The following is a 17,155-nucleotide window of genomic DNA, read 5'->3' as shown; positions in this document are numbered from 1 at the left end:
CATGAGCCCATAGAAGCTGTAAGTAAAATTGCTGTTAGTAGTGGTCAGGGAACATCAAACAGCATAGCACAAAGCACACTTCTGCTCATCTGGAGATGCCCTGGGTTCCCAAACACACCAAGGCTGGGCTATGGCAGAGCACCATAGTTACTTTTAGCCATTACAGGATCCAGATCTTCAAGGCAGCCTTAACTTCCAGTGTCTGCCAAGGAGCACACTTAGAATGTCAAAGGATGTCAATTCTGAACCCTGCCGTTGATGTTCAAGTTTAGTTTTTAACCATATGAAGGAATTGCTCCTCTGAAAAAAACCTCACCAGTGGGGTCATAGGTCCCTTCACTGAGCTTTCCTTCATTTTGCTCTACTTTATTTATTTCTTTATGGCTCTCATTTTATTATTTAAAAATGCTGAGAGGTTAGAAGAGAGTCAGATCAAGCCAATGTGTCAGGCTAATGTTTAACCTTAAATTAAAACCTCACAAATAAAAAGGGAGTGTAGTACAGATTTCACAGCTAAGTCTCCTTCTCCGGCCTGCCTGACAGAGCATCAGCAGCACCAGGGTCTAGGTGCATTCAGCACCTTCCTAACTCATCCTTCACTATTTTATTTCCTGCCTTAGAAGTGAACTGGATTTAAAAAAAAAAAAAAGTCTCCTAGCTGAACAGTCTTTCCATTTATTATTTGTCATTGATGAACTACAGATAAGCTTCAACTTTGCTGTCAACTGAGTTAATCTGTTCAGAGTAACAGCTAGAGCAAACCAGAACACTCCATCAAGAGAATTGTCCAACTGCTGCTATGTCAAACTTTGTAGCTCCAGAAGTCAAAAAATTTGCAGCTTGGGACTATGTTGTTTTTGCAGCACTGTTTTTAGTGTGTGCTAGCATTGGAGTCTTCTTTGCAGTTAAAGAAAGGAAAAAGAAAACTTCAAAGGAATTTTTGGTGGGCGGTAAGCAGATGACATGTGGACCAATAGCTTTCTCTCTCACATCAAGTTTCATGTCAGCAGTCACCGTTCTGGGGACACCCTCTGAGGTTTATCGCTATGGGGCATCCTTTGTGCTGTTCTTTCTTTCATACGCACTTGTCATCGTTTTTACCGCAGAACTTTTTCTCCCTGTATTTTACAGATCTGGCATTACAAGCACTTATGAGGTAAGTAAAAATAATTTTAAAAGGCACTATTATAACATAAAAAGTCAGTACCATGTACATAGATATTTCTAGAAAAAATCTAATAAGATTTTCTGCAATGTTTTACAGAACAAGTGTTTTGATACAATAGCTATTTTCAGCAACTGGTTGCATTAATTCAGACTAGTTATTTATATTGCATAAGTTGAAAGCACAAATTCCAGGTCAGAGCTTCCATTATGCATATATAGCAAACACAGGATAGGGGTTTACACACCAGCATCAAATTAAGCTGCAACTGGAAAATATTTAAAGTGTATCCAAATGCTTTTCATCTTAAAAGCAACTATTTCTCTCTGGTTTAGAGATCAGGTATTAAAGATGGACTTTCAGAACAAAATTCAATAGTGTCCAATTCAAACTTGGTCTAGAGGTGGCAATTTGGTCCAATTTATTATAAAATTGGACTATTTGATATCTAAAAATCTGAGGGAGTAGGAAGGGATAAAGAGGATGAAGATGGTAGATCTTGCTAAAAAAAAAAAAAAAGTCAGGGCTGGAGAGTAAATTCCGGGATTCTCTAGGAAATGTAATGAATGACCTCTGAATCTTCTGGAGATTTTGCCTGGTTTTCCTCTGGAACACATTATTTTCTTCATATGACAGTTCAGCAGTAAATAAAAAAACCAAAACACACCAGACTCTGATGTTATTACTAGGAGCACAGTGTGTAGCCCTTGTCATCTGCACATCCACAGGACAGCTTTTGAGCACTTGGGAATAGTCTTTTAGTCGCTTTGATCAACTGCCACAAATGTGGTTGCTCCTGTTTGTGGGCAGTTTCAACGAAGCAAGGATTGGATGAAGCAAACTGGGTTAGTTTGTGAGGAGCTTCTTGGTAACAGAAAGGTGCTCATGTTCTCTAAGCTCAAACCCAACCAGAGGCTTTGGTCAAACAGCCCTGCCTGGGTATTTGGAAATATTCCAGTTACAGGTTGGAAAAAATTAAAATTGACCAGTAAAAAAAGTGAAATTCTCATTGCCACAAGTAACTGCATTTTCCAGCTGGTTCTGATGCAAGATCAAAGAATGAATTACTTCTCTCATCTGAATCACTGAAAGTGTCATTGTAGTCAACGAGTCCCTTCAAGCATGCTGAAAAGATGACTCTGGTGGCTTAATTAATTATTTTCAGAAACAAGTCAACTTACATAAATTAGCTATTCATTTGTATGCAAAACTGTAGGGTTTAATATGCATAGAGACACAAGAAAGAGAAACTTGAATAAAATTAGTAAGAATCATAGAATAATTTATGTTGGAAGAGATCTTTAAGATCACCAAGTCCAACTGTAACCCTAATGCTGCCTAGTCCACCACTAAACCATGTCCTTAAGTGCCACATCTCCACATCTTTCAAATACCCCCAGGGTTGGTGACTCCACCACTTCCCTGGGCAGCCTGTGCCAAAGCTTGATAACTCTTTCAGTGAATAAATTTTTCTTAAGATCCAATCTAAACCTCCCCTGCTGCAACTTGAGGCCATTTCCTCCTGTCCTATTGCTTACTACTTGGGAGATACTATGCCTACTCACCAATACTCACAAATTTGGAAGTACTATGCCTAGAGACTTCTAAAAGAGAGGCTTGCACAGCCTGTGCCCGGTGTCTGCTGGGGAACACTGGAGAGGCTTGCACAGCCTGTGCCTGGTGTCTTCTGGGGAACACTCAGGGCTATGGCCCAAGGGCAGACCCAGCCCACTCAAGGCTGTGTAGGATGTGAGCACAGGGTGGGCAATAGATTTAATTTTTTTGGTCAGCTCTACAGAGAGACGCCAGGTGGTGACTCAGGCTTAAAATCTGGGCTTTTGGGGCTAAAGATCTGCTCACCCCTGCAACTGTGCGATAATTGGGAATGACTCTTTACATCCACCCGAGAATTCATAAGAACCTCACTTGCCTCTCCCTGTTGAGAATGTGCAGATTTGGCTGTAGACTGAGACACAGCACATGAGAAAGCCATCTTAGGTCAAGTGCTGTGGAAGCCTCCGTGTTGCCTCTTTTCTATCTGGCTCCACCACTGCTTTTGTCACTACATGAGTCAAACTATGCTATTTCTCCTAGAGATGACCTCAAATTTCCTCTTCATATAGTTAGAATATACTTTCCTTTAAAGTTGAAGTTTCTTTTCCTTGTAGCCCCTGGGTTCTTTCAGTTATGCCTGATACAAAGCAGATATTGAATACTGCAACCCAACATATAACCCCAAGTACATTCTACTGATGAGAAAATTTCTTAAAATGTAATTATTGCCACATGTAATAACGATCATGCTCTCCTGTTCATTACTCATAGTAGTAGTGCCAGTTGCCAGTCATTCTACTTGCACAGCAAGCTGTTACACAGGGCAAACAGAAGGTTAATAGCTGTCTCACAGATGCTACATGTGCAATTTACCGAGATTCATCTTTTTCCTAGTATTTGGAGTTAAGATTTAACAAGATTGTTCGTCTTGCTGCAACATTGATCTACATCCTGCAGACGGTAAGAAGACATTGACTCTTTGTTTATGTGTATTTCACTCAACATTTATTTTGATGGACTCATCTCAGGCTGCACGTTTTCTACATCAAGATGTTTTAATGAGTATTCAACTTTTCTTAATTTTTTCACTCAAGACTGTGAATGTTAGAAAGAAAGAGTTGTTGCGTTCTGAACTTTCTAGCTTTCTCCTCTTTAGGATTAAAAATGATACTTTTGTTGTCTTTGACACTTGAATATTGTGCTGAATTCTCACAGCTTTCTAATTCTCGGTCTCATTATGTTCCTTTGTAGTCTCTCTCTTTATAGATGAGTGGATTCTGTCTCTCTTACAAAGCTAGTTCACCAGTTACCCATTTATGACACGGTGCTGAAGCTATCTCATGTGAAAGCTCTTGCACGTGGTATCTCCTGGGGCGATGCCCAGGTAGCTCCAGGTCTGTGAGGGTCCCAGAAGGGACCATCTCAAAAGATTACATTAGTTATGGATTTGATAGAAAGATGGGATTTGATGGGATTCTGGAAGACATTTATTTCTATGTTAATTGCATTTTATTATTTCCAAAACCTTTAGCAAGAGATTTGAATGGTCATTGACTTCCAGGCTTTGTTTCTCCCTCAGCTCTGTCAGAACATACACGTGAAGGGCAATGAGTCAGCTACTTTGAAAAAGAATGAATGGAACAAAGGAAGTTCAATTTGCAAGATCAGTCCAAGTTATCTCAGCATCATTGTTTGTGTTTTCCTGAGAGCCCATCTTTACATTTGACTAGGATATTTTTCTTATCTAGCTGTCTTAGCAACGGGTGAAATAAGTAATACAAGACAGATAATGGTCCTTCCATCAGAAAATAATTAAATCAAAGATTTTTGTTTTGTAAAAGCTGAAACAGAAAGCTGTACACAATACAAACTGATCTAAACAAGCATCCAAATCTCATATTTTGCTCTGAGCTTCACTCTAAAGAGAAGTCTTATCACTGAGCATTCACATACATGCTTTTTTTTTTTTTTTTTTCAATGAACTTTTTCTCCTTCAGATCCTTTACACAGGAATAGTGGTTTATGCTCCATCACTGGCACTCAACCAAGGTGAGTTCCCATGCTGCACTACATGGCTAACTCAAATAACTACACCACAAGACAATCAGAATAACTGAACAGAGGAAAATAGATAAAGAAGTAAAAAAACCCCAAAACTGTTCTGTAAGAAGGTTTTTGCCTGCACCTCATAGCTTTGCATTTCTGACTGCCCCGATCTCCCTCTCACACTAGTACATTAGCACGAGCCCCACGTTTGCTGTTCTGCTCTCCTTTGCACTCAGTAACCACCTGAAGAGGTTAGCAATGAACAATTTCTTAACATCCTGACAAAGTTCACAGTACAAGCTGGTGATCCAAGACCATATTCTGTACTTTGATTTCCCCCTTCCCCATCTCCCATGTTCAGGTTCCCACGGACATAACTCCATTCCCTGGAGCTGAATGCTGTGCTTGCTCTCCACACACTTCTGTAATGAATCCTTGCAAACCAAGCATACAGCATCCATCATGACAGATGCGATGAACAATTTTACTGCCATAGAGAATAAGGAATCACCATGGCCCAACTCCTGGTTTCACCAAAATTGATTAGAAAGAGATTGGGAAGCTCTTTTCATTGCTCATCATGTGGGTTGTATCCAGTTTGTCCAACCCCGCCTCTCACACAGTGCTGAGCTTCCTTCCTCTGGACAAAAACTGAATTTTATGTGACAGCTCACATTCATTATTATGCCATACTAACTTTCCTAATAAAAGAACCTTTACAATTAGATTTGTCCTCACAAGCTATGTCAGGTCGAAGATACTTCAATATTAGACAAACCAAAATCTGTACATCTTGTGTAAAGTCACATTATGGAGTAAAATAAACATGCAAAATTGTTTTAACATGGCACATTTTAGCATTAAACTATTCCTAGTTGCAGAGAATGGCATTTAGTTTGGAGTTGGGTTTTTTGATAGGACTCTGGAAATCTCTGAAGAATTTGATTTCTCAAGAGAAAATTCTGGGCTAAGAAGAGAAGAAAAGCATTGCTTATAAAGCTGTGTCCCATAGGAATGAAGTTTTGCCTTTGTGCAATTATTCTTCTTACATATCACTTTTGCATGCTTGAAAACAACAATGCAAAGCAGTATCCAGTAGAGTTAAGAAACCTGAACAATCCAGCAAAGCTCTTAATAGACACAAAAGATTAAAATTAATAATTACTGCCATCCTTCTAAGGCTAAAGGATTGTAGCTTTTCTGTTAACCACCCAGATGACCTACACCCATTTTACTAACTATTTGGTTTTCTTTGATTTCACAGTCACTGGATTTGATCTCTGGGGCTCTGTTGTTGCAACAGGAATTGTCTGCACTTTCTATTGCACTCTGGTATGTAACGGGCATAACCAAACAGCTGGAACATCAATTGTTAATTCAACCATCCTTTATACATGACTGGCTATTGCAGATGGGCAGCTTCCATATACAGTCTGAGTGACTGAAGTCGAAAGTAGCAGAATATAGAGATAAATTTCTCTTAGAGTCTGTGGCACAAGTAAGTCTATTCTGAGGAAAAAAAAATCCTGTCAAATCCTCTGCTGTATGTCTCAAGGTTTACACCAGACAGCTTGAGGAAGAGTCCAGATAAGGAGGCGATAACCTTCCCCTCCCGTACTAAATCTTTTGAGAAGATGAGTCTTCTTATCTTTTACAAGTTATAGACTGAAAAACATCATAATGAAAATGTGCCTCCCAGATCAAGAACAGAGTGATAGAGCCAAGGAAGGATGATCAACAGGTCAGAGAGAGCTTTGCTTCTGAGTGGGAAGCAACACGAGACTCCAGATTACAAAAAAAGATAAACATTGCAGGGAAGCAGCAGAGCCCTGGGGCTCAGGACACAACCTAATTTCTGTTCTCATTACCACTGACAATTTTTTTTTCCAATATTTCAGTCCACCCTTGTTGAAAACACTCATTATGTTACTGTAGCCCAGATTTGATCAAATAGGAAAGTAGCTATGGAAGAAAGCTGAATTGCAAACTTTCCAGAGCTATTTTTCTGTTAGTCTAATTGTGGATTGCTGGGCTCTGTGAAGCACAAACACAGCTTGTATTACTTTTATTCCACAACATAATATATTCCTCAAATTCAGATAAAGGAGGCAGAAAAAAAAGCATTTAACTGGAGGTCAAATATTCTCATATGGCTGTAGACAAACCATTTAGGATCTGTGTCATTTTCTGATCTGCAAAAATACAACCTTCACAGAAGAATACAAAGGAAGTTTAAGAAGAGTCAAGATTTGCTAGATGCCATACATACAGCTCATGAGCTCCTGAAATAATGGGTCTTTCTTTTACTGTACTTGAAAAACAGCAGATGGGAGCATACAGTTTCTGTTTGTTTTAGGGAGGATTAAAAGCTGTTGTCTGGACAGATGCATTTCAAATGATTGTCATGGTGGCTGGCTTCATGACGGTTTTGATTCGAGGAACTACTCTGAATGGTGGATCAACCAAGGTCTGGAGAGAAGCCTATGAAGGATCACGACTAAACATATTTGAGTAAGAAATAAATGGTGCAAATATTTTATTTTTGTGTATTTAATGTTTAGAAACCCTACCCTCACTAAACCAAAAATACTCAGATTTGTTATTATACTACCAGCGAACAACCTTGGTGACTCCATTCCCTATTCAGTTCTTGGGAATGCAGTTGACCTTCAGAAGATTTCAACTCCTCTTTCTGTTACCATCTTTGAAGGAATCAAAGCACTGTTGAACTAAAAGGCAGCTCTGCCATTTTAATTTGTGTAGCTACAAATGCAGACCAATTATTCCTTCCAATTGTATATTTCTTTTATTTTCTGCTATGCAAATAATAGCAAACTGACCTTCCTTTGACTGTTTGTGGCACTGACTGAAAAATTCGTTGATCAAGGCAACTCACTGACAGACTCTAGCAGCAAGGTCAAATGTTATCTGCTATACATATCAAGATAAGCAGAATTGCTAAGGCGACAGAAGCGAGACAGAAAGATGTACTTGTACTGGATAGAATTACTGAGTAATGAAATGTCATTGTTAAAAAAAGATAACACTGAAGCTGAAGCAATTTCTTGTAAAGGAAATACCACATCATGATGCTGTAACTAAGAGTTTGGAGGATCTTGAAAGTTTAGTAAGTGGCTTTGTTCCTTGCAGAGGACAGGGTCCCAAGCAGGTGTGCTTGCAGGTCTTTTGCTGCAATATGACACAGACCTGAAATCTGAGTATAAAAAGCCTTATAAATGTGATTTATCTCAATTAATTGGCCCTCTGACTGGGTCTGTGTGATGTATGTGTATCCTGACAGGATAGTAATGTGTTCCAAAAGAAAAAAACCTTCCAAATTTAAATCTAAACACATTAGATACTGTCTCAGCTGGAAAACAATATTACCAGTGCAGTACTTCTGATTCAGAGGGTAGGACATGACCAGATATTTCTGAAAAAATCATTTGCCTCTTGCTATATAAATGTGTGTTTAAATAAGGGAACTCAATCGCTTCTCCTTCTCTTTTCTAGCTTTGATGTGGACCCTTTGAGACGACATACCTTTTGGACAATTGTTATTGGGGGAACATTTACATGGCTAGGGCTCTATGGAGTTAATCAGTCCACGATACAGAGATGCATTTCCTGCAAATCAGAAAAGCATGCTAAACTGTAAGTTACCTCTCATTAACCTATTCCAGCAATTAAACATACCGACAGGGAATTGTACTAACAGTTTGTCAGTTATATTAAATAAGTATCAGTATCCCATTGAGTGGTAGTAAGCTAATTTTGCCCTGACAGTCTCACTCTAAATGATATAAATAAATGCAGAAAGAAAAATGGGTAGCTATCTACCTCTTGCAGTTTATTAATTTGGGGTCAGGCTGACAAATGAATCCTTGGAAGCAGAGTATGGAAAAGATGTCCACGCAGAAGGTTTCCTGTCTACAGCTTTATTGGAAAAACGTATTTGTTGGAATTGTATTTATGTTGTATTGGCTTAAAAGTAGTTATTGATTTAATGGGGCACTATAGTGCAAGTCATGGTCTAAAGAAAATGGAATCAGCAAGTTATTAAAATTCTAAGATAGAAAAAGAACAATTAGAATCAGTGGGAAAGAACCAGGTGAAACTTCACAATATAAACATATAGGTCTCCAGCCCACTATGTTCCTTAAATGCAGCATAGATACGTTCTACTAAACAACCAGATTTTTTTCATATGCTTAGTGCTAATTCCCTGCCCACTTGGCTGAATCATAAAAGTGGTGTTATTTTCCTTCTTCAAACAGTTAGCTTTTTTGCTAGCTGCAATCATACTCATTTTTCTTAAGGTCATGACAGATTATATTAATTTATCCTGTTGAAATTCAGACTCTGAAAAACATTTGGAAGTCGCAACAGTGAGAACATCACCAGTAACAAGTCCTGAAAGACCTTTGGGTCCCAGTAGTACAACTCTGAACTGGCTCTACCATGAGATCTTGTGTAAAGTGATGAGAAAATCTGGCAGCTCTCAGGAATTACAGGATTACTGATCTACAACCACACTACCTCCCCAGTTGATGCCATCACCCACAGCCATTTCATGGACTAGTTAAAAAAACCCAAGTGTGTTCCTTTGCAATGGCAGAATTGCAACCATGACAGGATCCACACAAAATAATATTCTGTGTGGCTTAAAGAGAGAACAGCAACATCAACTCCCAACTGACAAAAATCTGCTTTTACAGGGTACAGGATGTACAGACCCAGTGCTCAGTGCAGCCCATTCTGCCTACAAGTTACTGGTCTCTTCCAGGTGTACAGAGTTACCTGGAACATTTACCCTTGCCAGTGTAAAGAGGCCGTATTTTTTCATATTTTTTTCAAATCAGTATTAGATACAATTTCTTCTCCTGGTGATGCTTTTAAGAAATTATATAGCTAGCTTTGAATTACATCCCTAGGTTTGTTGAAGGCGTCTCCCTAAAAGGTTAGAAATAACTATTCCAAAAGAGTTTATATATATAGATATATATATCTATGTATCTATATATCTATATATATATATCTTGTATTTCTGTAGCTATCTTGTATTAAACAGAGTTTCTCTGCTTTGCTCTAGGGCTCTTTACCTGAATTTATTAGGACTTTGGACAGTCCTGGTATGTGCAGTATTTTGTGGTTTGGTGATGTACTCTCATTACAAGAGCTGTGACCCTTGGACTGCTGCTTTCATTTCAGCACCTGATCAGGTAGAGATACTCCTAATTAGGAACTGCTCTGAGCCCAGACACAGCATGTATAGAGACAGTTTAAATTTTGAGGGATGCTTTATGTCCTTTCAGTGCTTATGCACTAAGGTGGTTGCTGAATCAGGGCTAGAATATGTCTCTTCTGGCACTCCTCTAGTACTAATCTGATTGACCACTTCTGCCAAACAACAGCCCCTTTGCCCAGATTCTGACACCTCTTGTTAGTTGGAACAAAGCCAGAATTTACCAACAGGCTCAGAAGCAGCTACTTCTCTTCCATTAGACAGGAAAATCTTAACTAATTGCCTGTGTTTCTCTTGTGCTTCTACTCCAGCTCATGCCATATTTTGTTATGGACATTTTTTCTTCAATGCCAGGAGTCCCAGGACTGTTTGTTGCCTGTGCATTCAGTGGAACATTAAGGTCTGTGACTCTGAAATGACATTTTAGTAGCATGCCATTGATTTCTTCAAGACCTAAAAGGAGGTGAATACATGAAACCCTAAGAAAAGCCCAGCTGTTTTTCTTAGCATGCTCTAGGAAGCAGCAGTGCTTGTTGAGTTACATTATATTTATGCCAAAGTTTAGCTCTACTTTTCCAGTATCTTTTCATCCCAAATACATTTTAGATTAACATTATCAAAAAGAGTAGAAAAACTGAGCTCAGCTTCCTGAAACACCTTTGAAGCTACTTGCGGTGAAATCACCTTTACTTAACCTGACTGCCACAATATCATAGGGATAGAGAGCTTTTCAGCAAGCCTGTCTGCACATGAAACAGAGTTAGACTAGAAGAGAGATTTTAGCACAGAGAAATTTTAGAAACTGTGTGTTCTTCAAGGGGATGCTGCATGTTATTGTAGTTTCTACCCTCTACAGGTCAAACACCAATACTTTATAGGACATTAGAAAGAAGAATCTAGTTTAGAGTGATGTTATTCAAACACCACGGAGTCAATCTCCAACAGGCTGTTTCTAAAGACTCTTATCTGTAGAAAAAGCAAGAGAAGGCTATCAAAACAGAAAGGGAAAAAAAAGGGAGGAAAAAAAAAAGGTATAAAAGGCACTGGGTGCTCCTTGCAGGAGACTAAGAGAACAGAGGCACCCAGTACCAGATATCGTGCTGTAGGTATTGCCACTGCCATATTGTCTCAATAAATTCACAGAGATATTATTCACCAACTATCGGTTAACTCACCTAGCTAGAAATCAGAATATTCCTGTTTCATGTTTTTCAGTTAGGAGAGAAAATAGAACAGATATTTTGTGGAAGAGTAGAGTACTAGTGGTCACTGCACATCCTTTGACTCCTAAGGAAGCAATATCTTTATTCTGGAACATTTCTGTATTTTTAAGGTCTTTGGAGCTTGGTAGACTGAAGGGTCAATCAGGATGAGTTTCCATCTTGTTCTGTGCCAGCGTGAGGCAGGACCCCTAGGAACTGCAGAAGGGACAGAAAGCTCACCAGCATCAGCATTATACATGAAAAATACCGTACATCTTATAGTATTAATGCTGAACAAGAGGTAGCATTTGTCTGCAAATACAACTTTATTTCAGATTGCTTCTTATTTACTTAATGTTCTTCTCCCTTTCTACAGCACGGTAGCTGCCAGTATCAATGCTTTAGCAACTGTTACCTTTGAAGACTTGGTCAAGAAAGGTTTCCCAAACCTCTCTGAGAAGATGAGCACATGGATCAGCAAAGGCTTATGTACGTACTCTAGATGGAATCAATTTCTTTAATGGCAAAGATGTCCACCCCCCCAGTTGCTATCACTGCAGGAGAAAATAGGGCAGGATTTTATATACTCTGAGCCCTGAGAGTCTCAGACTCTCCGTTGACACTGAGAGCAGTTCTGTGATTTGTGAAGGGCACTGTCTAGAGACACTCCTTCAGAAACCTCCACGGGACTGTAACCTTTATAAACTCTCAGGATGAACATCAGCCTGATACTTCAGCAAAATCAAGCACGGGCATTATGTACAGAAACAAACATAGACTAGCATCAACAACTACTACTCAAAATATGATTCTACTCTACTATGATGCTAAAGATAAAACTGGTGTCAAAGGAAGACAGCCACATGGTTTGTCATTTCTCAATTAATTCATTAGACTATTTTAAAAGTGTTATTTAAAGGCAACAGAAACTGAACATTTCTAGGTGAGGCATAACTTCTAAATTTTTAATTGCTAAGTTCTGCTTCATAAGAAAAACCAACCAACCAAATCCCAACAAGACTTCACGTAAGACACTGCTGTGTGCTTAATGGTCCACTTTATCAAAGCACAAAGTGCAAATTCCTCCACGCTGCCTGGTCCCTTCAGACACTAGATGAATTAACAATTGTCCTCACTATTAACCAGCACTGACGACCCCTCTGATTGATCTTTTCCAGGTATACTATACGGTGTCCTGTGCACTTCGATGGCTGCAGCAGCATCGCTGCTGGGAGGAGTTGTGCAGGTATTTCGTGCTTCAGAAATGCAGTGAACTGAACATGAATGAAGAGAAATGCAAGGAACTGCATAATTCTGACATCCCTGGGGGCTGCTAGATTACCTGAACAACTTCTGTGGATGTTCTGTTGAGAGGAAGAACTAGGGGAAAAAAAACCAAAACAAAACCAAAACCCATAAATCCCCCAACTCTTTCACTATTTACTCACTGCTGGGAAACAATACCGAGTGTGATTCTTTCTCTCTTCAGTTGTGCATCAAAATCACTGCTGGTCCCTTCTCCCCCATCATTTCCCACTGAAAATTACAGACTGAAACCAGAACCGCACATGTTCCCTCCGGCTGCTGCACTAAGCTCCTGTCTCTCCTCTGCATCCACAGGCTTCCCTCTCCATTCATGGGATGTGTGGGGGGCCCATGCTGGGATTGTTTACCCTGGGAATTGTGTTTCCCTGTGCTAACTGGAAGGTAAGAAAAAAAAAATCTGTATCTAAAACAAAATATCTTGCTGGTGTTTGGTTAAAACTCCATCTTGAATATTGTTTGGCTTTTTTAGATTTAGTTTCCAGGCTGCTTTTCAGATTTAGAGCCTGGAACCAAGATCTGTTTAGGATTTCCTTTTCACTGTCTGAATTTATCCTATTTGAATTTAACTCTACCCAACTGTAGAATAATTGGTGTTTAGATCCACATGAGGGGAGTTTTTAAAGTTATTTTTATTTTTTAGTTTCTTCTCTTTCATTAAAAATAATACTTGCCCCAGTCTACATTCACCTTGGGACACACAGAATGGTTTCAATTGCTCTGCCTTCATTAATTCAGGCAAAACTCAATATGAGCTCATTTCATGCTGCACCATGAACGCTCCCATCACAGTTACCCAGAAGTAAAACTAAACTCTGAATTGCAGTTTTGATCATCACAGTTTTGCTTCAACTCTTATTACCAGAGAGCAACATGTTACCATGTTTTATATCTGGGTCAGGAGAGAACAGAATTGATTTACACTGACAGAGAGTGTAACCAGTCATCATCTACTCCTGCCTGATTCTCGATTGCGGAGAAGCACCTCCTGCACCTCACTTAACAGTATCTCTCTGTACCTGCCCAGGGTGCTATCGGAGGCCTCTTAGCTGGGACCACCTTAGCTTTTTGGGTTGGTACTGGCTCTTTCATTTACCCTGCATCACCGACAAAGTCCATTCCTCTGCAACTGTCGACTCTCAACTGCACGCTGGCTAACGGCACTGAGGTCATGACAACAGCGGCTCCCACGGCAGCTCCCAACAGGTATGTTCCCTATTCCCACGTCACAGAATGGTTTGGGTTGGACGAGATCTTAAAGATCATCCAGTTCCAACCCCCCTGCCATCAGCAGGGACACCTTCCACTAGACCAGGTTGCTCAAAGCCTCATCCAACCTGGCCTTGAACACTTGCAGGAATGGGGCATCCACAACTTCTCTGGGCAACCCGGGCCAGTGTCTCACCACCCTCACACCAAAGAATTTCTTCCTCAGATCTCATCTCAATCTCCCTTCTTCCAGTTTAAAGCCATTACACCTCATCCTCTCACTACCTGCCCTTGTAAAAAGCCCCTCCCAGCTTTCTTGTAGTCCCTCTACACTTGTTCCCCATCTGTTGCCTTCTCCTGCATTAGGTCTCCTCTGTGGATGTCAAAACACTTCAAGTTTCTCCCTGCCCTGCCAACCCTTCTGGTGGAGCTAACACCCCAGAAGCACTAGGGAAGGCAGCGTGTGTCCGGGATGCAGCCGGTAACCACCAAGCATGCTGGGAGGAGGGACCACTGCCAGATCGTACACCGACTGCAGCACCAGCTGCATTTTGGTGGTGCATCAAGAACAGTATAAACATACCCCTTGGTCATCACTGGCTGCTTCTTTCCCTTTTGTCACCTTTTCACAGGCCTTTGCTAGCAGATACCTGGTACTCCCTGTCCTACCTGTACTTCAGTGCTATCGGCTGTCTAGGCTGTGCCATCACAGGGCTGTTGATAAGCTTTGTTACAGGTTGGTGTTCTATCTATCTATCTATCTAAACACTTTTGCACAAGAGTCTGACTCAGCTGGTAAAAGAGCTTTAAAAAAGTCCAGCAAGAAGCTCCCGAGACACAGACTCAGGAAAGGGCAGCAGGTTCTGATCCCACTCCCCCCACCCCACGCTCTGAGGCTCCCAAGCCTCACACCTAGCTTTCCATAGACTTCAGCATCACTATTTTCTCCTTTCAGGACCAAATAAAGGAGAAGATATTCCACCAGTGTTAATTAAACCAGTCTGCAACCCATTTTGCTTTTGGTCTGAAAGACTCAAAGCTTTCCTGTGGTGCGGCGTGCAGCACGACAGCCAGGAGGTGAGTGCCTGACCCATCAGCTCAATCCTGAGCAGTGGCTGTACCTGCACACACATGTGTGAGGACACGTGCCACAGAGAGAGCAGACCAGCTTTCAGCAACTGCTTTTTGAAGTTATGCAAGGAATGTTGCATAGGCATTGCAGACTGGAAATGAGATCAGCCAAACCCTCCTACTCAGTGTTAGCCAGCAATAAGTTACCTATTTGTGCAGCACACCTTGGGGTCTCTGGAAACAAGCAGCCCATGAAACAGGGCTGACCTCCCTCTCCTCCTTGCCCTCCCTCTCCATGCCCTCCCTGCACCAGCAGCTGAGTAGGGACAAAACTGCACTTTATACCCCAGAGAGGAGTTCATCAAGGTACTGTCCCCTCCCACCGAGCACAGAGAGAAAGACTTTAGCACTCACGTGTCCAGATGCTCTCCTCCTGCTGCCATCCCCACCTTGAGACCTTCCATGGCTTCTCCCCTCCAAAGCAGATCTGCCAGCCCGTCAGTCAAAGCTGCAACCACCAACACCTGGGCTGATCCTGCCCACCACTTCCTCCACAGGAACAGGACCAGGTTTTTCCCGAGTGTCTCCAGGTGTCTCAGGGCTTTGTAGCTCCTTAACAAGCCATAAAGAACAACCACTTCATTTTCTTGCACTGTACCAGTTTGCAGAGAAACAACATTGCTCCGTCTTAGCAGAATCTGCTAGGTTTAGAAAAGGGACACAAAGCATTAGGTATGTTTTCAGCTCCTTTAGAGTACTCTACAGATACCTTTAAATCTTGAAAGTAAGCTTTCAGCTGCAAGGCTCACAGTATTCGGTGATAGCACAGAAGCTGTCCTTCCACCCAGCTTGCACTAAATTTGACATTAAAGTTAATAATCTAATCTGGGGAGCAGCTGTGGCTCTAGGTTTGCTTCAGCTGTTTCACTTGGCTTTTAAGTGCTCAACAAAGAATTTATCTAGAACTTTCCTGGAGACAATCTCAATAAAAGCAGTTAAAAAAAAAAAAATCAAAGATGCATTTATCCCCTTGTGTTTGCTTAAAATGTAGAATAACAACATTAATCAACTAGTTGGAGTGTGAAACCACTGAGGCAAGCATAGGCCAGACAAAAAAAACCAATCCACTAAAATGCAGATAAGTATGCAAATTAAAAACTTAATTGAAGTGATTGGGGGCACATTTCAACACTTTACATGAACAGATGAGTTGTGAGAAGTTGTGTTTGTTGCTTTTGCCAAAGATTTTCCATGGGGGAATGAGAAAACCTGCAGTAGGGTATGGAGGGGACACACACACTACACTGTGCCTGTTTGTGGGTCTGAGAGTCATTTCAGTTAGTGAAGTAATTCCTCAGATTTATAAGAAAGGATGTCAAAATTTCAAAATGCAACAAGATACCCTTTAAGCAACGGGAAAAGGCAGCGAATACAGTTGTGGGTCTGAGAGTCATTTCAGTTAGTGAATTCCTCAGATTTATAAGAAAGAATGTCAAAATGCAACAAGATACCCTTTAAGCAAGGGGAAAAGGCAGTGAATGCAATCTTCAAACCTCTAGAGAATTTTCTTTCTTTTTTTCAGGTGGACTTTGAGAAAAATCTGCCCAAGGTTATGGAAAATAAAACTGGAACAGAAAACACCTTCAAGAATAATATCAGCAAAGAAACCAAACGCCTTCAAACCTCTAGAGAATTTTCTTTCTTTTTATCAGGTGGACTTTGATAAAAATCTGCACAAGGTTATGGAAAATAAAACTGGAACAGAAGACACCTTCAAGAATAATATCAGCAAAGAAAACAAACGTCAGTTTCCTGGTTACAATCCCAAGGAAAAGTCCTATACTAATATAAGCAGAGAATCTCGCCTCTAGAAGCTGAGGGACAAGGGACATTTAATCAAACTTTATTTCTCCAGCTTCAGAAATAAAGAGTTCTTTTTATTGCATTTACCAGCCTGTAGATGACCAAGAGGAAACAAGTGCTCTCCGTAGCAATAAAGGCCAGATTTTTATTTATGAATTTCATGACAGACCTGGGAAATCATCAGACAAGGCAGTTTTGGAAGCACTGCTATTTCAGAAGAAACGTTTCCTGAATCTTGTGGAAGCTCCTGCCCAGGAGTAGCTGCAACATGTCTATCACATACTCTTCAATAACTAGTCATTGAAGGGAAATGTGCAAAGGAGAACATGAGCTAAAGCAAGACTTGGGAGAAATTTCTGAGGTCTCTCACCAAGGTGAGACTATGAACTGCCCTCTGATGGAGGGAGCCCAGGGAAAAGGAGGGAGGTCAGGCTCAGCTCGTCTCTGCCTGTTCCTCGGTATCACAAAAAGCCTCCT

General features: G+C 40.6%; 1 protein-coding gene across 1 annotated transcript; it reads left to right on the top strand.

Moving 5' to 3' along the window:
- The first annotated feature begins 799 nt into the window (after positions 1–799).
- Positions 800–16,686, top strand: SLC5A12 (solute carrier family 5 member 12). The gene is made up of 15 exons (XM_010168376.1): positions 800–1,156; positions 3,614–3,679; positions 4,717–4,768; positions 6,030–6,097; positions 7,122–7,276; positions 8,279–8,419; positions 9,858–9,987; positions 10,322–10,410; positions 11,589–11,701; positions 12,391–12,458; positions 12,833–12,919; positions 13,563–13,741; positions 14,377–14,480; positions 14,700–14,821; positions 16,528–16,686. Exons 1-15 carry the CDS (start codon positions 800–802, stop codon positions 16,684–16,686), a joined length of 1,890 nt encoding a protein of 629 aa, XP_010166678.1.
- The last annotated feature ends 469 nt before the right edge of the window (positions 16,687–17,155 follow it).

Source organism: Antrostomus carolinensis, unplaced genomic scaffold, assembly GCF_000700745.2.
Source record: "Antrostomus carolinensis isolate BGI_N321 unplaced genomic scaffold, ASM70074v2 scaffold1855, whole genome shotgun sequence".
Taxonomy (NCBI): Eukaryota; Metazoa; Chordata; class Aves; order Caprimulgiformes; family Caprimulgidae; genus Antrostomus; species Antrostomus carolinensis.
The sequence above is the reverse complement of the archived record's forward strand: the minus strand, read 5'-3'. Positions and strand labels throughout refer to the sequence as shown.

What these genes read in the sequence shown, in the direction of transcription:
- SLC5A12 (XM_010168376.1), top strand. Translation starts at nt 800, where the DNA reads ATGTCAAACTTTGTAGCTCCAGAAGTCAAAAAATTTGCAGCTTGGGAC. An exon ending in GCATTCAGTGGAACATTAAG is followed by an intron (nt 10,411 to 11,588) that starts GTCTGTGACTCT and finishes CCCTTTCTACAG; the next exon opens with CACGGTAGCTGCCAGTATCA. An exon ending in TGCAGCACGACAGCCAGGAG is followed by an intron (nt 14,822 to 16,527) that starts GTGAGTGCCTGA and finishes TCTTTTTATCAG; the next exon opens with GTGGACTTTGATAAAAATCT.